Raw genomic sequence first — 21,254 nt, forward strand, 5'->3', positions numbered from 1 at the left:
TCACCAACAATTATTGTGTTAGGTGCAATGTGTGCTTTGAGTTTTAATAAAGTTTCTTTTATGAAAGAGGGTGCCCTTGCATTTGGAGCATAGATGTTCAGGATTGAGAGTTCTTCTTGTTGTATTTTTCCTTTGACCAGCAAGAAGTGTCCCTCAGAGTCTCTTTTGATGACTTTGGGTTGAAAGTCAATTTTATCTGATATTAAAATGGCTACTCCAGCTTGTTTCCTGAGACCATTTGCTTGTAAAATTGTCTTCCAGCCTTTTACTCTAAGGTAGTGTTTGTCTTTGACCCTTAGGTGTGTTTCCTGTAAGCAGCAAAATGTAGGGTCCTGTTTACGTATCCAGTCAGTTAGTCTGTGTCTTTTTATTGGGGCATTGAGTCCATTGATGTTAAGAGATATTAAGGAATAGTGATTGTTACTTCCTATCATTTTTGACGTTATTTTTTAAATTTGATTGCTTAACTTATTTGGGTTTGATGAAAGGTTACTATCTTGCTTTTTTCAGGGTGGAGTTTCCCTCCTTGTATTGGTGTTGTCCTCCTATTATCCTTTTTAGGGCTGGGTTTGTGGATAGATATTGGGTGAACTTGGTTTTGTGGTGAAATATCTTAGTTTCTCCATCTATGGTGATTGAGAGTTTTGCTGGATATAGTAGTTTTGGTTGGCATTTGTGTTCTCTTAGAGTCTGCATGAGATCTGCCCAGGACCTTCTAGCCTTCATAGTCTCAGGTGAAAAGTCTGCTGTGATTCTGATAGGTCTTCCTTTATATGTTACTTGGCCTTTTTCTCTTACTGCCTTTAGTATTCTTTCTTTGTTTAGAACATTTGGTGTTTTGATTATTATGTGACGGGAAGTATTTCTGTTCTGGTCCAGTCTGTTTGGAGTTCTGTAGGCTTCTTGTATATTCATGGGCATCTCTCTCTTTAGGTTAGGGAAGTTTTCTTCCATAATTTTATTGAAGATATTTGCTGGCCCTTTAAGTTGTAAATCTTCACTCTCATCTATGCCTATAATCCTTAGGTTTGGTCTTCTCATTGTGTCCTGGATTTCCTGGATATTTTGGGTTACAAGCTTTTTGCACTTTGCATTTTCTTTAACTGTTGAGTCCATGGTTTCTATGGAATCTTCAGCATCTGAGATTCTTTCTTCTATCTCTTGTATTCTGTTGTTGATATTTGCATCTCTGTCCCCTGATTTCTTCCCAAGGCTTTCTATCTCCAAAGTTGTCTCCCTTTGAGTTTTCTTAGTTGTTTCTACTTCTGATTTTAGATCCTGGATGGTTTTGCTTAGCTCCTTCCCTTGCATGTTTGTGTTTTCCTGTAATTCTTTAAGAGATTTTTGTGTTTCCTCTTTCATGAGCTCAGCCTGTTGACCAAAGTTCTCCTGTATTTCTTTAAGAGATTTTTGTGTTTCGTCTTTCATGACCTCAGCCTGTTGAGCAAAGTTCTCCTGTATTTCTTTAAGTGTTTTTTGCATTTCCTCCTTGTTGGCTTTTGTATTCTCCTGGATTTCTTTCAATGATTTTTGTGTTTCCCTTGCAAGGGCTTCTAACTTTTGATCCATTTTCTCCTCAATGACCTTCATGTGTTCCTGTACCAGCATCATGACCAGTGATTTTAAATCCAAATCTTGTTTTACTGGTGTGATGGGGTATCCAGGACTTGCTGGTAGAGGAGAATTTGGTTCAGATGTTGCCATATTGCCTTGATTTCTGTTAGTGACGTTTCTGCGTTTGCCTTTTGCCATCTAGCTCTCACTGGTGTTACTTGGTCTTGTCAGTGCTGGACTCACCAGTGCAAGCTGCCCCTTCCCCGTTGGCCTCTGGTGCACAGCTTACACTCTGCACTGCCTATAGACAGGGTGCTGTTTTCCAGGCTGTTCAGATCCCAAAGCAGGCACCTGAAGGCTCCCGCTGGGGCCCGCAGGATTTATCGGAGCACACCGACTTTTCCCAGCTGGCCGCCCGGAAGCCCCCACTAGCCTCTTGAGGGACCTGGAGATGTGGCGGCCACCCAGGCTGATCTGAAGCGGAGAGATTTGAGCTGGGGGCTTCTGCCTGAGGCCTTGCCCCAGATTGTGTCTGTGGACCAGGTGGAACCCGTGTGCACCCCCAGGGAGCTCCGAAGGTGAATGTTGCTGTGACCTCCCCTGTGCTCCGCTCACTCCGCTGGGCAGCCGATTTCCCCAACCGGGCTGGCGCACACTAGGTTAGCCTTGTCGCCTGGGCCCTGAGTCCAGGCAAACGCCTGGGAGGCCAAGGTCCGAGCAAAGTTCCCCTAGGGCTATGTCTGTTATTTGGGTCCGCCAGGTGACCCGGATGGCGGGCGTGCGCGTCCGCGCTCCGCGAAAGCACCGGGAGAGTCTGTTGTGCTAATAACCTCCTGGGCTGGTTGACACACAGATGGCCCACCAAGCCGCCCAGTTCTTGGGGTCAGTCCTGTGCCTTTTGGGGCCTAGACCCCCGTTTTGTTAGCCTCAGGCTACGCTTGTTAGCAGTCTCTGCCCTCCCGAGCACTCTGGCTCCTGTAGGCAAAATGGCGGCGCGTGCACCGGCCGGGGCAAAAAAAAAAACTCCTGGCTGGGTTGGCGCCCCGATGGCCACTCGAACAGCCCAGGGCCTGGGTGTAGGCCAACGCCCGTCTGGCTCAGACCCCTGTGGTGTTGGGCCTAGGATTATGTTTGTGTACCTCAGTCTGACCGATCTCTGGAGCCCGGGATCAAGATGGCGGTGAGTCTCTCCTGACTGGCGGGCAGCCGAGTTCTGAAGTGGCTTCCGTGCAGCGAAAGGCTCCGCAGAACCGCAGTTGCTTGCCGCCCGGCTGGTCAGCGAAGGTCAGTGGTCACGGGCGCAGGGCCTAACTGGACCCTGTGTCGCCTTGGTTCCACTGCTGATGGCCCTTCAGCTGGAGCAGCCACTGCTACCGCCGCCGCCGCCGCCGCCGCCGCCGCCCCCCCCCCCCCCCTGCCTACTGGACTATTTCTTCTCAGCACTAGGAGTGGTTTCTGAGATCTAATCCAAAATCTGAATTATCATATTTTTTAAAAACTTGATTTTGTGGGCTGTAGCATATAAATAATAGGTGGATACATTTTTCTTTACTCTGGTTATCACCATAAGCTATGAATTTATTTCAAAACAATTCCCATAATAGTATTTCCTGTTTGGAGTGTGTGGGATCCAAATTTTAAACTCCATTTATGAAAAGCTCTTAGGTTTTGATGGCCAAAGTTTTGGCTGGCCCGAAAACTGCTCGGTTTTAACGATTATATCGTTGATGATTCTGTGACACATTTATTATTACCTGTCACCTGTACTTTCGACCGGTGCATCCATCTGATTGACCTTATCCTTGTGGCCGGTTTCCTGAAATGAGAAGATAAAGATGCAACTAACTGCCGGGCGGTGGTGGCGCAGCCTTTAATCCCAGCTCTTGGGAGGCAGAGGCAGGTGGATTTCTAAGTTCAAGGCCAGCCTGGTCTACAGAGTGAGTTCCAGGACAGCCAGGGCTATACAGAGAAACCCTGTCTAGAAAAACCATAAATAAATAGATATCTAGATATCTAGATATCTAGATAGATAGATATCTAGATATCTAGATAGATAGATAGATAGATAAATTGCTACTCTCAGCGTTCCCTTGAGTTTCTCTTGCCCCAGCGAGGCATTCTGAAGGTGCCTGCTTTGATGTTCAGGAGGCCACTGCTACCCACTGCCTGCAGTGTGTCAGGTGTCACCGTGCCACCACCAGTGAGGAGAGCGTACATCACATGCTCCTGGACATTCCCATCAAAGGGTGTCTCTCTTGAGTCCTTATGACAAAAATAAACATTAGGCATTCCTTTAAAATCCTCCAGGATAAAAGGCTCAGCTGAATTATAGGTGTAGTGTGCTGCTCAGCAGCCCCACAGAGCAGGCCACCCTCCTGATGGGTTCCCTTTTCAGCTGATGTGATCTCTACTGTGGGGTCCAGTTGTTCAGTTATTAAAGAACGGCCCACCAGGCATGGTGGCACACCAGTCCCAGCACCCGAGAGGCAGAGGCAGGTGGGTCTCTGTGAGTTTAAGGCCAGCCAGGGCTACACAGTAAGACCCTGTCTCCAAAAAGAGGGTAAGGAGTAGAAATGTCAGGAAGAATGGAGTCTCAAGCAATCTTCCTTATGTTTTGTTTTAATCTCAGCATTGACAGGCAAGAGACTACATGTCCTATGAACCTTTTTGATCCCATGTTTTCTTCTGCATTTTTTATTGTAAATTGTGTTATCTAGTGATCATGACTTTGAGATATAGAATCTAATGGACAGAACAGAATTTCAATTAACTACCTCAAAAATTCACTTTTTGAAACTTAAGTTTTCAGCCAGAGTGTGCTGAAAATCTGCCATCACCTGAGCTGTATTTGACATTCTAATTTGCATATTTTCTAAACATACTAGATATCTTAACAACTTTTTCTGCTCTGAAGTGTGTTAGGCAGAGCTAATACAGGTGTCCCTTACTATCCTACTTTAGTAATTTGGATCGAGTCAATATGTTTATACACTTAGTGATTTTTATATATAGTTACAATTTTATACTTAATTCTCATTTATAATCATGTAATTATAATAATCACATAAATGTTGAAATTTTTGGTCTATTATAAAAATGAAAATTAATATTAAATATAAATACCTAAATGTCCAACATTTTTTAAACTTTAATAAGCATCCAATTTAATGTTGTTAACTGCAGCTAAAATATAGAATCATATGAATTTCTTGTAATTTTTGTTTGTACTTTAACAGCATGGTTAGTGTGAAGTCCTTCAAATTTAATTTCCCATTAAAAAACAAATACTAGAACATACCTATGCATGCATGCAGATGTTTCAGCATTAACTGCTTTTCTCTGAATCTCTACACTGTTGAGGTCTAGTTTGCATTAAGAGAAAAAGCAAGTTCAATTTCTACTGCTTGAAGAATAGATTGGGCAAATATTTGTAGAAACCAGCATGTCCCCTTTGAATGTACAATAAAATGCCATTTTTATTGCCTGGAATTTTATAGAAGCATGGAATTTTTAAGGATTGAAATATTTGGAATCTATTTGCTAATACAAAATTTTATTCTGTTGTTTGGTTACATATATAGATTAAATAGTAAATAATTGAAAATGTTAATTGCCACCTGTGTTATGGTCACATTGTTATTGCTACTCAACCCTTCTTTAAATTGTGGGGATGATAATTCCTAATATCTCAACCAAGCATGCAAAGATGTATTTTTACTGTATTTTCAAATTTCTATAAATTCATATCTGGCTTCATATGTTTTGGGTTTGGATGTAAGTAAGGGCCTACTTCTTTTTTCCCGGTGGTTCTGTGTGAAGTAGTAGCGAACTTGACCTTAGTCCTTAGTAGATGCCTGTCTGATACAGGAAACACCCTTTACTGAAACTGCGTTGTAAAGTCATTGTGATTGTAGTGGAGGTAAGTCTATTTAAGATGGGCCTATCTGAGATGCCACAGAACTTAAATTCCTAAATGCCAAGGGGCATAGGGTGGAATCATCTCAGGCAGGGTGCTTACACAAACTTCTGCCACTCAGGGTTACAGTGATGTTAAAGTGTGCTTGGCTTGAGAGAGAACAACACAGACGTTTGTTTTTATTTCTGATTGCAGGCTCCCAGCAGTCTTATGGAGACCCTTGAACAACATCTAAATACCTTAGAAGGAAAGAAACCTGGAAACAAGTACGCATTGCTTGTATACTGTAACTAAGATGAAAAACGCCAAGTGGTTCTTCGTAAGAATGAGATTTCTCAGGGGTAACTACTTACTCCAGGGCAGATTCAGGGTGTGGTTAGCTGCCAGTCTCCTGGGTTCTCTCAGAAACCTCGACCTTTCCTTCTAGCATAAGACACTGACCTATACTGGCCAGCTGCCTGCAGGAAATGTCACAGAAGAATCCATGGTTCACAACAGGTTGGCTGGACCTGCTGGTTTACAGATAAGTCTTTAGAAGTTACTCTTGAAGATCTGGAGGAAGGATTGTGGGTCCTGAAGGGGATAGGGCCTCTACAGGAAGACCAACAGAGTCAACTAACCTGGACCCTTTGGGGCTCTCAGAGACTAAACCACCAACCAAAGAGCAAGCACAGGCTGGACCCAGGCAGCATGGTCTCCATGTGGGTCCTGGGCAGTGGCACCCGGAGCTATCCCTAAAGCTGTGGAGCCCGTTCCCCTAACTTGTCTGTCTTGTCTGGCCTTGGGGGGGAAGAAGCGCCTAGCCCTGTCTTAGGAGGTGTCCCAGGGGCCCCTCCACTCTCTCAGAGGAGAAGAGGAAGAGAATGGGAGGGGGGCTGTGAGAGGGGGCGACCAGGAAGGGGGAGCAATGATTGGGACGTAAAGTGAGTAAATAAATTTTTAAAAGTTACTCTTTATAAGTTAAAGCTATGGTGATTGGTTGTGACTCAAGCAAACAGAGTTTCACAAGCATCCCTGAATACCAAGACTAACCAGCTGCAGTGTGAGAAAAGACAAGGCTTTCGAGTGTAGTGCCCAGTGGCACACCTCCCCATAACCCGTTATGCACACTGTTAAGTGCTCCAGAATCCCCCTACCGAGGAGACAGCGAGCAGTGGCTCCCTCGGTTTTTGCTGGTTCTGCTGCCTTTGTACTCGCCTATTTAGTCTTCAGCTGTTTTCTTCACGGTATACGAAATACTTCCCAGGTTCCTCCCCACCCCCACCTCTGTAACAGACATCAGAGCTGTCTGTACTAGCCAGCAGTTATTTCTTGGAGCCACCCTCCTCCCAGTTAAGTAGATCCTAGGCCTCCTGGAAGGACCGTCTGCAAGGCCACCTTCTTAGGAAGCCTTCCTTCCTTAGCCGTGAGCTGCTTGTATTACAGCTGTTCGTCCACATGTGCAATCCCATGAGGGTTCCTGATTCTAAATGTAGGGACTGATTTCTGCCCTGTGTCCTGAACATTTAGTGCAGGGCCTGCTACATAGTCAGCCTGCAGTTTGTCGTTAGCGGTCTCCGCTTCACATGCTGAACTCATCAGATAATACAAGAACGGATTGTTGCAGGGCTACAGGCGGGACACAGATCTATGTTGGTTTGGGTTTTGCCAATGGCGGAGCTATGAAAATTTAACTCTCTTACCATCTCTCTCTGAGCAGTCTCGCAGAACCTAGGCTATGTCTTCATGCTGCATTTTTATAGTTATTTCACCAGCTACGTGCTGGTTCTCTTGTCTTTTACCCTCAGGTTAGTTTAGTATAGTTTCATATAGAGACACTGTATAGTTTACATTTTCAGTAGGGGAGTTCTTCAGCCACTTTTGGCTGCACAGCCTGAGTTGTGGATGGCATGACCTCACTGGGTTGTTTTAAGGCCAAGCCACGCTCCAGTGTAGCTGTGGTTGATGACGTAGTTTTTGATGTGAGATTTATGTCACAATTTAAAATGAACGCTCTCATGTATAGCTGGGGCCGCTCTCTGTGGGAAGCTGAAAACCCTGCTCTGGTAGCTGAGGGGCTTTGCCTGTGTGCGTCCTCTCCCTACTGAGGGCTGTGTGTGCGCTGCAGGCTGCTTCTCCAAGCCGTGCTTTCCCAGGCTGAGCACTGCCAAGCTCCCCAGTGCATCCATCACCAGAGCCTTCTTCCCCACCTTCAGCCTCCTCAGCCAACCTTTGACCCTGAACTTGACCCTTTGTGGCCCCTGAGGGCTACCTGAGGAAAATTACTGTTAGGCATTTTTAGAAACATGGACTAAAACTCTGTAGCCAAATTCATCCAACTAAGAATAACTTCTTCTATAGCCTCTTAAATAAATCACTTTTTATGCTTGTCAGCTGCTTTTCATTGATTGGCTGAAACCACATTTTGATTTGTCTTCTGCTTATTCTGATTTTAAGAAAACAAGCTTTACTATAGTTAACTCGTTTCTTCTCTGTATGTTTGTGCTTACATGGGAACTTAAGTGAAGGGTGAGTACCATGCTAAGTGGCTGTTTTGCATTTGGTAATTACTAAAAATGCAAACAAAAACCACCGGGTATTCCATATTTGGTATTTGGAATTTTGAAAATTGATTAGTGTCCGTTAGTGTCCATCTCGTACATCTATGTCTTTATTATGTATTCTTTTTTTCTCCCAAGATGACTGGCAAGGATGGTTTTGCTTCCTTTGGGTATTGTTGTCTCATAATTAATAGTATCTCCTACATAAATAAATAACACTCTTAACTTTTAGAAAAGGTGTTTTCATTGGGTAAATAAAAGATTTTTCTCCTGGTGCACTGCAGAAGGCCAGGGACGTTTTAGAAGGAGCATAAATGGTTTGAAGATATTTTCTTTGCCACTCTGCAGTAGTACAAAACTGTTGTAACACTGTGACAATGTATATGCATTTGTAAATGCCTGCTGTGATAGTCCTAAGCCAGGCAGTGGTGGCACACACCTTTAGTCCCAGCCCTGTGGAGGCAGAGGCAGGCAGATCTCAGAGTTCAAATCCAGCATGGGCGGCAGAGCAAGCTCCCGGACTGCACAGAAACCCTGACTTAAAGCACAGCACCAAACAGGAAGGCCGCTGTGGGAGACACGAATGCCATCTGCTCTTAGCACTTCCCAGCTCCGATGTGCATTGAACGAGTGCAGTACTGAGTGTCACACCTTTGTATATTCTCGCCGAGTGAACTTAATGTTACTCCCCCACGTGGTATACCAAGTGTTGAGCTGAGCAGGAAGGAAACCCCGGGTATCTTTTGTAATTAACATTTTAAGGTATTTATAGGCTTTTACATCTCTGTATTTTTCTGGACAGCATTTATGCTACATAGGAATTGTTATTAGGGGGGTTATTAAATAACATAATTTCCTCTATTGATAGCTTAATTTTTTTTCCATCTTTGAAGGAAACATTGGCATCTGGCGTGTTCATAGAGAAAGCCAGTAGGCCTGTGTGTAGCCTTTTAGAGGTTTTGCTTAGATTATAATATAGATAATATTCATTCTCATTTCAAATTGTCAGTTTTTCCAACTTGATCCACTATGTTATAGACTTCTATAAGGCCTGGTTATGTTTCCATTGTAGTGATAACTACCACAACCAATGCAGCTTAGGAAGGAAAGGTATATTTCACCTCACAGCTTACGGTCAACCCGTGTGCAAGAACTCAATCGGAGCAGGAACCAGGAGGCAGGAACTGAAGCAAAGGACAAGGAAGAGCACCACTTACCCCCTCAGCCTGCTTTCTTATACCACCCAGGACCACGTGTCCATGGTTGGCCCCACCCACACTAGGCTGGGCCCTCCTACATCAGTCATTGATCAAGAGAACGCCCTATACACTCTGCTGGAGGCATTTGCACAACTGAGCTACCTCTTCTAAGATAATCCCGTCTTGTGTCAAGTTGACAAAAATCCAACGAGGACACTATACATGAAATTATAAATGAGGATTGTTCTGCAGTAAGGGCCCTCTTCTATACACCAAGTATAGAAGCATTTTCTCATAAAGTGTCAGTGACAAATATGTAGGATGAAATATCAAGCAAGAAATATGCAAGAAGCAGCAATTTATGACCGGTGGGAAAGAACTAGTGTGCCATCCGTCCCACGTGTGCTTTTTCAGGGCAGGGTTAAATGTGGACAAGAGACAAGCTCTGGGCATCAGACAGTTTTGAAGCAGATTTTAATCAGCGATTAATGGACTCATAGAAATACCTGTGAATATATGTCAGGTAAAGGCCAGATAGAGTCAGTGGGGACAGAGGTCACTCAGGTTACGAGTTTAGTTCCACTGTTCCACTGCGCTATCTCATTAGGCCTAAGACAATTTCTTAAGACTTTTGGCTCACTGGTGACTAGAGAATAAGCACATAAATACATTCTTAAACTGTTAAGTGAAAACCCCAGAATGCCAGGTGCTGGATAACATGCTCAGCTAATAAAACAGCAGGATGTGTTCTTTCACCTCAAAGAACTTGGCACCCAGGGATGAAGGTTCGTAATGAGAGACAGTTGGAGTGCCCGTTGGCTCAGGAGAGACAGCCCATTCTCCACTTGTCTGTTTAATCCATGGGGTCGCTCTAGGCATCGACAGTAGGAGTGCCTCGTAGGATTTAAATGCAAAGGACTATGGTACCAATTATGATTTTCTTTCACACAGCTTGACATTGAGTTATTTAACAGCAGGGGGCAGTGTTCTTTTAGTTTATGTTGTACTTGCTGTAAGGTAGGAAGCTGTGCCAGTGTCTGTGTTGGCTGGCAAATATTTCAGTTGCCTTCTTTGTTTCTTTCTTTCTTTCTTTCTTTCTTTCTTTCTTTCTTTCTTTCTTTCTTTCTTTCTTCTTTGCTTCCTTCCTTCCTTTCTTTCTTTTTTCTTAAATATTTTAAAGAATTGACTCATGAAAATTGACTGAGAGAAAAAGGAATTTGTTCTCAGAAAGTAACCATGTCAAAGGATATTTGTGGTTTCTTTGTTTTTGCCGAGTAAACATTGTTTTGGTTTGGTTTTAGGTTCTAGTTTTTCTTCTTTTATTTAATTTTTTTCATATGATATATTTAATTTCCTTCCCTTTCCATAGGATGAAGGAAATGATGTAAGTGGAAAAAATATCCAAAAATGCATGAGATTTCAACCTTATGGTGTTCTAGATTCTTTAGTTCCTAGATCCCTTTCTGTAGTTGAAAAACAGAATCACTTCACTTTAGCAGAGTCTTTGAAATGGGGAGTTGCGGGCATGCGTCCGATAGGAGGCGCTAGCCTGCAGTATCTGTGGGTAGATGGGATGTGCATTGTACTGGACAAAATCCCAGTCACTAGCCTTGGTATTTGCTCCGAGCTGAGGGACACCCATCCTTGCAGCTGGCCTGACTACGGCTACTGTTGGAGTTGTTTGCTTTATTTTGTCCTCTTGTTCATTTTATGCTCCCCCAGGTTAGGAGAGTGTGAGCCACACAGGCAGATGTTTCAAACATGTGGCTGTCTGCGACATGGGCTAGAATCAGTGCTAACTGTAAAGACTATTAGTTCCTCAATCAGAGCTGAGCACTGACATCACTCTTCCCCAGACTCCCACAGGTTACGACAAAAACATGGCGACATTTTCCTCTAAAGCGTTTTCATTACAGGCATGAAAATAATGCACAAGCAGGTGTGTGGTTGCGCATGTTGGGTCACAGCTCACGGGGGTGGGGGGGGGGGGTTCTTGTCCATTTTCCTCTAGAGCTTTTATGCATAACACTTGAAATTAAGTGGGCTGCAATGTATGATTCTGTTTTTGAGCTTAAGTTTTGAAATGATAAACAGGTATTAGTTTACGTAGTGTGCCTTTTCATAAACCTTGGGTAAGTCTTAGAAACTGAAATTTGAACCGTGTTTTTTGGTGGACATAAGCAATAATAATGACTCAAGAGAAGATAGTTTTGAATTTAAGACTGTCTGCTAAGAGATTGTAAGTCAGTGGAAATATTGGGAAAAGGACATCACTCAGCAAAAGACAAGCGTTCTAAGCTCCTCTGTTGCTATAAAGAGCTGTGAATAATCTAATGCCGGATGAAGTCGGGCTTGTTCACATTTTATTTTCCTGTATTTCCTTTAGATCTGGTGCTCCCTCTCCATTAAGTAAGGTAAGTTGGTTTGTTTCTCTGGTGTTTTTTTATTTTATTTTTTTACATACAGCATTGTTTACTGTAAGGCTCAAAGCACAAGTGTATTTATCCTGTGATACAGAAGTCATACCATAACACACTCTCGGGACTTTTCTCCTCTTCCAGAAATGAAAGTCCAGAGTCAGGAACAATAATGTCCACACCTCCTGACCCCAGTCCCTGGAAACCACCATTCTTTCTACTTCTATAAATTGGATACCTCATCCAAGTAGATCCAGACAGTCTGTCCTTTCATAAGTTATTTATTTTACTTAATATTTTAGTGTCTTTGGGGCTCAGTCTTAGCTTCAGAAGCCAAGATTTTTTTTAAGGCTGAATAACAGACAGTCTTGTATACACATGGGCACACACACCACCGGTTTGTTCATTTTTCCTCCAATGGGTATTTAAGTGACTTCCAGATATGACAGACGGTACTGATATCACTATAGTGTGAAATGTCTGACTGAGGACTGGAGAGAGAGCTCAGTGGATAAGAGCAGTCCCTGCTCATGTAGAAGACCCAGGTTCAGAACGTTCCCAGCACCCACACTGAACAGCTCACATCCTCCTGTAATTCCAGTTGAAAGGGAATCTGATGCTCTCTTCTGTTCTCTGTAGGCACTGAATGCACATGGTACCTTTAGGCAACTGGGAACACACACATACTCACAAATAAAAATAAATAAAAATTTTTAAATATGTGTAAAAATAAGAAATAAAAAATAAAAATAAAAAAGAAGTATTTGCTTGAGACTCCATCTTCAGTTTGCTTAGGGTATACATCTAGGAGTAAAACAGATGAATCACTTGATTTACATTTTTGAGAAAAGATTAAGTTATTTTTATGTGTGATTTGGCTTTCTCTTAGAACCCCCAGTTCTTAAACAGGTGAGATTTTTCTTGTACTTTATGTAACAGCTGAAAACATACATATCTGTATAATGTTTAATAATTAAAAACTCTTTTCACATATTGTGACTCTGTGATATAGGTCAGCACAGGGCTCTGTGTATATTTTAATGATACTGGGAGATGTTACCAGGTCCTTTGCCCCGAGCATGCCTGCTAAAGTACTCTGAGTAATTGCTTCAGCCATCTCTCTCTCTGAGCCAATGGAAGGGCAGGACTAGGGCTTCCCCAGAGAAGAGCATGTGCTCTCGCAGCCTGCACGTGTCACATCTGCCGCTGCAGTTTGTAGGCAGAGGTGTAATAGAGATGTGCTTTTCTTTGACAGATTTCCATTATGTAACTGCTGCCATTACAGACTCTCGCTCAGGGATGTCATTGTGACTATGCCTGGCTGGCTGTTTAAATTCTCACAGAGCCTGAAAAGAAAATTTAAGCAGAAATCTTTTCAGTTTTTCTGATGCAAAGACAAACCATTAAAACCATGTTGCCTGTGTGAAAATTTCCAGCCCACGACTCTTCAGTGTGGTCGAATCAGGGCTTCCTATAGGACAGTCTCGGTTTGTCGCTGCTGTATTTTTTCCAGTTCTCCCGTTACATTAAGGGTTCTTGGTACAAGGCATTTGTTATATAGGCCTTGTCCACCTCCACGTCTGCGTTAATATTGGTAGTATATTTGGTGTCCTTATGTGCTCCCTGCTACTTTATCTATGTAAATAAAGTTCTAAGTTTATATACAAGTCTTATTTTAAAATTGAAGTCTTTTTTTAAGAGCATGAAAAACGATGTCCTTAGCTGTATAGCTAGTGTTTTCTGATTCCCACAGGAAAGCCTTAACCTTTTTGCCGCAGAGGGAGAATTCGTTTGTGATTTCCCATTGACGGTAGCCTGTGTTTAGCTCTTCCTGATGCTCAGCATTTGGCAGCTCCATATCTGTTGAACTTTGGTAGCATCAGATAATCTGCAGCATGAGCAAATCCTGGGCATTCTTGCAATGGCAGATTTTCCCATAACGTTTGTATCAATCCTTTGTTTTAAAATTACCCTTATGACTTTTTAAATATATTGTATTTGAATCTAGTGGCAGATCCTCTGCTTGCTTCCTGAGCTTAATGCATTTTATTTCCTGGAAAGTTAAATACCAGATAAAGTAGAATTAGAATAGTGATAGTGACCACAGAATTTTAATTTCCTAATACATAAACTGTTAAGACCTCTTTAAAAATTATAGGACATGATGTGTGTGTGTGTGTGTGTGTGTGTGTGTGTGTGTGTGTGTGTACACATGCATTTGAAAGCTAAGGTCGATGTCAGGTAACTTTTTCATTCTAGATCCACTTTACTTTTCCAAGACAAATATCTCAGACATCAGTAATGTGGCTAAACCAGCTGCTCAGTGGTATTCAGGGCTCCAACTCTCTCTGCCCCCAACCCCCCAGTGCTGGGGTTACACACACATACTACAGCACCTGGCCTTAAATACAGATGTTTGAGGACAGAACTCAGGTCCCTGTGTTTTCATAGCAAGCACTTTACCAATTGAACCATCTTCTCTGCCCAAAGGTTAAGATTTTATTTCACTTGAAAGTCTTTATTTCACAGTATAATGAAATGCAGTCATATCTTCAGATTGCAATAACTTGAATATTACTTGTGAATTGTTCCCTGCCAGCAATGAAGTATTAAAGTTAAATGTTCAGATGTTAAAGTTGTCTGAGAAGATATGAAGTATAATTAGGTTGAGAGGACAAACAATACTGGTTCTTTTTGGCACCTAGTGTCCTAATAACTTTAAGTTTAGGAAATATGTTAAGCTTTATTTTTAAATGTACAACTAGGAGTCACCCTAATGTTAGACCACATATTTTAGCAAAAATTTATATAAATGTATATAAGTTACACTTAACTGTTCAAGCTCAGGGTACATTTGGGCCATGGTAATTATTACAGTTCTTGGTTTCAATTTCTCTTGAGCTTTTCCTCCTGTGAGGGGTTGCAGAATAAATGTTTGGAAGGTCATGGGTCTGCAGGCCGAAGCCCCACTGCTCAGTGAGGTCTAGATGTGGTTTTGATGTGCCTGTGCTGTGATCTTCACTTTCAGTCTTCCCCAGCTGCAACTGTTACATCTCCTAATTCTACACCAGCTAAAACTATCGACACATCCCCGCCAGTTGACATATTTGCCACAGCATCTGCGGCTGCTCCAGTCAGGTCAGTTAACGAGTATGTAGCCAACCTCTCATTAGTATTTTGAATCGCTTTTTGTTGTCTTTTTATGTACTGTACTAATGCCAAACAATTTCCCCAGATGAAGTCCAGCCCTGATACTATGTGACTTGGGGTTAGTTTTGCAGTGTAAAGTGAGTTCCTTTGGGCTCTTAATTAAGCTGTACCTCTTAAATCCTATGCTGTGACTTGAAAATTTAGGGAAGCATCTGGAAGGAAGACTCATATACTGCAGGACCTTCTCAAGTTAGATGATATGCTAAGTATCTAATAAAATCTATTCTTCCTGTGAGAAACTTAAAAGATGTTTCAGAGTTCTCCAAAACCATCAACAGGTGGAAGAAGCCTGTAGTCCCGGCATGCAGAAATCAGAGTTAGGGAGATCATGAGTTCAGAGTCAGTCTGGACTATACACCAAGTTAGGGGCCAGACTGGGCTATGTGATAAAACCCTGTCAGTTGAGTAAACCTCAGTTACAGGCTGATTGGTTGGCCATGGAGTGAACTCTACTAGAGATAGAAAAAGACCAGTGGAGTGTTCCTAACCAACTTGGTCTGCCCTGTAACATGGAAACCAGGAATGACTGAGATCTCAAACTCTCTAAACTGAGTCTCTAACCCAGAGAGGCTTCCACAAGTGATATTTTTGGGTCAGATCTTTCCTTCACCATGAGAGATTCTAGCCTCATTTTAGAGTGTCTGGAACTCTTTTATAAAAGAGTACAGTCTATCCAAAGGCTTCATGTTTTTTACAGCCTTCAATTTTAAGCAGTTATGAATATACATATCGCTTCTGTGTTTACTGTGTGCTGCACTTGCCTGCTTCTGCTTCTTATATGTCGGCAAACAAGTGCTTTCTGTTGACACACCAAAATAAATTGTTTCTTATGAAACGTTTGAATAAATTCTTCTTATTTATAATTTTTTGCTGTGATGCTAGGGTTAAACCCTGGGCCCACATGTGCTCCTGATTAAGCTCTTAGCTTAATAACTGCATAGCTAAATAACTACATACATTTCCCTTTTCTGTTATTTAGTCTAGTTGTGTTTACATCTCTGTGATTGAAGCAAAGCTGTCAGGGGTTTGGAAGCAGCAGACTCCTTTCTTGATAGAATGTTGTTAGCCATCTACCATGTATAAAAAGATAAAGATGAATCCTGAAGTTGATGGGGAGCCTGAGCCTCTGAGGGTTAGAGAGCTTGTAGTCAGTCCTCATCAGATCTAAGTGTAGCTGGGACTCAGAGGAGAGCTCCTTACAGTAACGACCCTGGGACCAGACCGACCGGTTGGTTGCACTATGAACAAGATTCCAGGACACTCGGCATTTTGAGCCTGTGCTTTAAACAGTAAAACTTAGGCCTATTTGGAAGGTTAGCCCACTGAGAGGCAAACTTGATGTATTATCATCTAGTTTGGGAAAAAATAAATTAGCTTTTATTCATTTTAATAGTACTTGTTTTGTGGATTCTTAGGACAGGTTTTTGGTTTTGTTTTTTTGTTTTTTGTTTTTGTATTAGAAAAATATAGAGCTAGAGAGATGCCTCAGTGGTTAAGTGGTTAAGAGCACTGACTGCTCTTTTGAAGGTCCTGAATTCAAATCTCAACAACCATCTGATGGCTCACAACCATCAGTAATGAGATCTGATGCCCTCTTCTGGGATGTCTGAAGGATAGCTACAATGTACTTACATATAAAATAAAGAAAGAAAGAGAGAGAGAGAGAGGGAGAGGGAGGGAGGGAGGGAGGGAGGGAGGGAGGGAGGGAGGGAGGGAGGGAGGGAGGGAAGGAAGAAGGAAGGAAGGAAGGAAGGAAGGAAGGAAGGAAGGAAGGAAAGGAAGGAAGGAAGGAAGGAAGGAAGGAAGGGAGGAAGGAAGAAAGGGAGGAAGGAAGGAAGGAAGGAAGGAAGGAAGGAAGCAAGCAAGCAAGCAAGCAAGCAAGCAAGCTAGCAAGCTATACCTTCATGTTTATATTTTTTGTTGTTTTTTTGTTTTGTTTTGTTTTGTCCTGAGGCATTTTATCCAGCTCATCACCTATTTTCATAAATAAAGTTTCATTGAGATGGAGTGTGATGATTTGTTTCTGCCTTCTGACCTCTGCGATAATGGTAGAGTTGAGGAGGCACAGAGACCACCTGACCCTCAAAGCCCAACCATCTGTTCCTTTACAGTGACTCCAAGCCTTTGTGTATGCCACATAAATCTTTGATATTTTCTGCACACGCCTTTGTTGTAAAACACTTTGCATTATAATGTTTCAGAGTCTGATTGTGAGGCCTGCTTTCCTTCCAGCTCTGCTAAGCCATCGAGCGATCTCCTTGACCTTCAGCCAGACTTCTCTGGAGCAACTGGGGGCGCGGCAGCACCTGTACCGCCACCTACTGGGGGAGCCACTGCGTGGGGAGGTGAGTGAGCCTAGCAGGCCTGTGGACTGCAGGGCGTGTTCTATGGCTGTTTTAATTTGTGCTGTAATTATTGCCTGTGCACTCTGGTCATCAACAATGCTATTAGAAACTTGGTGGGAACATTTCTCAGGATGGCGTCAGCTGGTCCAAGTACATATTGCGAAGGACACAGAAATTCCACATAATACAGTTTAAAAGTTCAAATAGTTGTATACGATCTAAAGTTGAAACAAAGGAAGTATTTTTTTTGTGGTTCTAAAACCTTATTTTTAGTCATTACTTTCTAAAAATGGATACCTTAGGTAGTCCCTTCCAGGAATTTACCAGGTTACTCGAAGAAGCATTAACAATTTGGTTTAGTCAAATATAGTGCCTAGGTTGTAGTGTTGTTCACATTGTATCTGACTTTATGAAATCGAAATCTATTAAACATTCTCATTTGTGTCAGAAAAGGGCTCTCCTACACTGGTTGGCTGAGAGAAAACACAGCGAGTCATTTCAGTTCCAGTTGCTTCACAAGCTCAGATAAACCAGCTTCTCATAAACATCTGATTAAAAACATTTATGACAAAGTAAAATTAAAGTGATTTCTTCATGATTCTCAAGGTGTACAGCATCATCTGTGAGTGCTCTGCCGTACAATAGCAGACTATCCTTTAAAATTTCAGTTTAAGGTATTATACAACTGGAAAGTGACATGGTGGAAAACTTAGTAATTCACAAGAGAAAAACTTAGATGATAACAGTGGTTTGGATTATTTGAGGAACCGGAATTGACAGAAATTTGCACAGGCATGTTAGCTAAGATGACCAGGCTCCACAGAAAGCCATTGGTATCCAGTTAGGCAAGAAAACAATGCCCTTTAGGTTACTTTTCCTCCCAAGCAGAAAATATTTCTACTACTATGAGACAAGATCTGTAATTTAATAGAACATTTTGGAATCAGTGTCCTTAATTAACAGTAAGGAACATAGTCAAATGAAGGTACGTTGCCCTAGATAATTAAATAGTCTCTGGGTGAGCTTATTAAAAGCACATTAGTGTAACGGAAGAAGTGCATCCTGGCTGGGAGCTTTCTCTTTAGGATATGGGGACTGCATACATTCACTATGTTATTGCAAAGTCCATAACCAGAAATCATGGTCATGTAACCATCCTGACTGCACAGTGGAAAGTCCCAGTGGTGGATTCTGTCTGAGCAGTGACATCGTGTGGGGGTCAGGTGGCAGAACTCAGAGATGGAGGCAGGAAGAGGCCCCTGGTTTCACTACTGGCCCTTGTCCACGCCTTCCTGAGTCTGCCCATTCTCCAGTCTTTGTAATCTCTTCATTTTATTACTCAGGTGTCTGGTAACAAAGGCAGCAGAAAGATAGCAGCAGAACTAAAGTTGGCAGCTAGAAATGTGAACATTGTAACCATGTAGGCATTCTCCTATTCCCAGAGTCAACTGTTAGGGCTACAGCCATTAAAGTTTAAATAAGCTTGCTCCTTAAATGTTAATTTTATTGCCTTTCGATTGAGAAAGAAAACTGTTGCTGGAGAGCCTGTGTGACCTGTGTAAGAACTTCCTTCCTGGTAGCACTCATTTCTTCTCTTCTTCAGCTCTTAAACACTCCAGTTTTCATTGTTAATGATTCTTTGCATTCACGGAACATAGTGTGTCTTCCTGTTTGATAACTTTTCAGATCCATGCCCTCAAGTCAAATTTTATCAGCCATGAAATTCATAAAAACTTTAATAATAAAATATTTATAATTAAAGTGTTAATTTTAGTTATAAATTCATTGGGTTGTATAAAAAAGACTTGGATATTATTTGAATATGTTATTTTTAATTGTGCCATGCATTTAAGTCACTATGTGTTCATATTTTAATCAATTCTGTTCTTTGATAATTTCATACATGTATATAATATATTCTGATAATATATAATATACCCCACCCCCCAAACTCATTTTTACCTCTTCCCCATATGTCTTAGTTTGCTTTTTTTTTTTTTTTTTTTTTGGATTTTTTTTTTTCCAGACAGGGTTTCACTGTGTGGCCCTGTCTGCCCTGGAACTCACTTTGTAGACCAGGCTGGCCTCGAACTCAGAAATCTGCCTGTCTCTGCCTCCCAGAGTGCTGGGATTACAGGTGTGTGCCACCACTACCCGGCTCTTAGTTTGCTTTTTATTGCTGTGATAAAACACCAGAACCAAAAGCAACTTGGGGAGGAAAGGGTTTACTTCAGCTTACTGGAAAGTCAAGTCAGGAACTCAAGGCAGGACCCTGGAAGCAGGAAACGGTGGAAGAACGCTGCTTGCCGACTTGATCTGCTTGCTTTCTTAGACCCACTGCTTTCCCTTCCACATCAATCATTAGCCAAGAAAATGTCCATCTGCTTGCCTGTAGCCCAATCTGAGGCAGTCATTTCCTCAAGTAAGGGTCCCCTTTCCAGGTCAGCCTAGTTTGTGTCAAGGTGATGAAAGCACTAACTAGCACAGCATTCTTGTTGGCGACTCTGTATCCCAACCATGAGTCCTTTCCCCAGACTCATGACTTTGGTTTTGCTTTGTGACTCATGTAGTTTAACTACATGCGCCATCTGTATGAGTTTCAGATCAGAACTATGCCTTGGAGTCTGGCGAGGTCACATGAGGGTACACTACTGCAGGCAGTGACTTCCCAGCTCCCATATCTATCAGCAGCAAACAGTTCAGCATTGAGGAGTGGGGAGGCTGAGCCCATCCCCCAGTGCCTCGCTGGTGAGAGATTTATTCTTACACAGACCCAGTGCAGGCATTCACAGCTGCTGCAGAGCTCATGGATGCAGGGGCTTACTATTATCTGATGACAGCATTTCAAAAGGCTTCTCTCTATCTGCTAGCTTTTACATTCTTTTCACCTCCTTTCTCACAGTGTTCCTGGAGGCTTAAAGGGGACAGAATAAGTGCTGTGTTAAGGGCGGAGCCCTCATCTTTTACTTATTCTCAGTACCTTGTATAGCCGTGAATCTGTGCATTGACCACCATTCCCTGGAATGGGGGGCTTCTCTCATTAATATTGAGAGTAGCATTAGTTATATGGGTATAAACATAAATATTTATAAAGTAATTTGACTCTAGCAATTCAACTCAACAACAGTATTCAGTTTCCCCCTAAAGCCCATGTTCTCCGGTATGTGTTTTTTGGTGAGATTTATAGTAGCAGGCTTAAGTACCTTCTGTAGAGTAGGCCTTGACCTTGAGTCCAATCAGAGGACTCAAGTGGTCACCTTCACTACTGTAGTGTCACCATTGCACAAGTGGGTACATCTTGCCTGGCTGGCACATTGCCTGGGTAAGATGTTGGTTTTGCTCCTCTGTCAGCTGATATAGTCCCCTCCAGGATGATGAAATCTAGCCAGTAGGGAGGATTTTACAGCTCAATTTTACAGTCAAGTCCAACTTGACTTCTCTCCATTATACAACCAAAATATATAGAATCTTCAGCCACGGGATCTTATTATCTAATACCGGTGGAAACCAAGAGGAATAACCAAAGCCTGTCTTCCCCGGAGGGCTCTGTAACTTGTCAGTGGCATCTTTGGAGGACTAAACACTCATCAGGGGCATCCTACCCTGGCACTGGGTGGTAGCAGATATTTCCAGCCAGGCAGGCTTTTTTCTTAGACTCCTTTTTTTTAAAAAAGTAAATTACATTTTTAAAAAATCTAGTTGCAAGATAATAGACTTCACGTGGCTTTTTCATAGTCATTATTTTTAGGTTAACCCTCCACCTCTCCTCTCATCTCCCCTTCCCGCCAGCCTCACCCCATCCTAAAGCTTTCCACCCCAGGAATTTCCTCCTCTGCTCTTCGATTGCCTACTTTACACTGTATCCCCAATGGCCTCTTTCTAGTTTCCTGGTTTCTGCAGGAGCTAAATATGGTGTTCATGCTTCTTAGCGCCAGAACCCTTTGGTGACCTTTACCACTGCCCTTGAGGCCATTTATTTTCCTTCTAACCTTCCCCAGTAGATGGAGCCCATCTCACAATCATTGCAAGCTGGGAAGTAGCTTGGCGTTAGCCTGCCTACCTGGTTAGACAGC

The 21,254-nt window shown here is 42.4% G+C and overlaps 1 protein-coding gene across 3 annotated transcripts in view; it reads left to right on the forward strand.

Moving 5' to 3' along the window:
- Positions 1–21,254, forward strand: part of Snap91 (synaptosome associated protein 91) — a 121,827-nt gene that overhangs the window by 65,865 nt on the left and 34,708 nt on the right. For all 3 annotated transcript variants that reach the window (XM_052187703.1, XM_052187701.1, XM_052187702.1), the window contains exons 10-13: positions 5,666–5,736; positions 11,596–11,623; positions 14,655–14,764; positions 17,069–17,181. In XM_052187703.1, the coding sequence (XP_052043663.1) occupies positions 5,666–5,736; positions 11,596–11,623; positions 14,655–14,764; positions 17,069–17,181 (322 nt within the window). The remainder of the gene's footprint in view (positions 1–5,665; positions 5,737–11,595; positions 11,624–14,654; positions 14,765–17,068; positions 17,182–21,254) is intronic.

Source organism: Apodemus sylvaticus, chromosome 7, assembly GCF_947179515.1.
Source record: "Apodemus sylvaticus chromosome 7, mApoSyl1.1, whole genome shotgun sequence".
NCBI classification, from domain to species: domain Eukaryota; kingdom Metazoa; phylum Chordata; class Mammalia; order Rodentia; family Muridae; genus Apodemus; species Apodemus sylvaticus.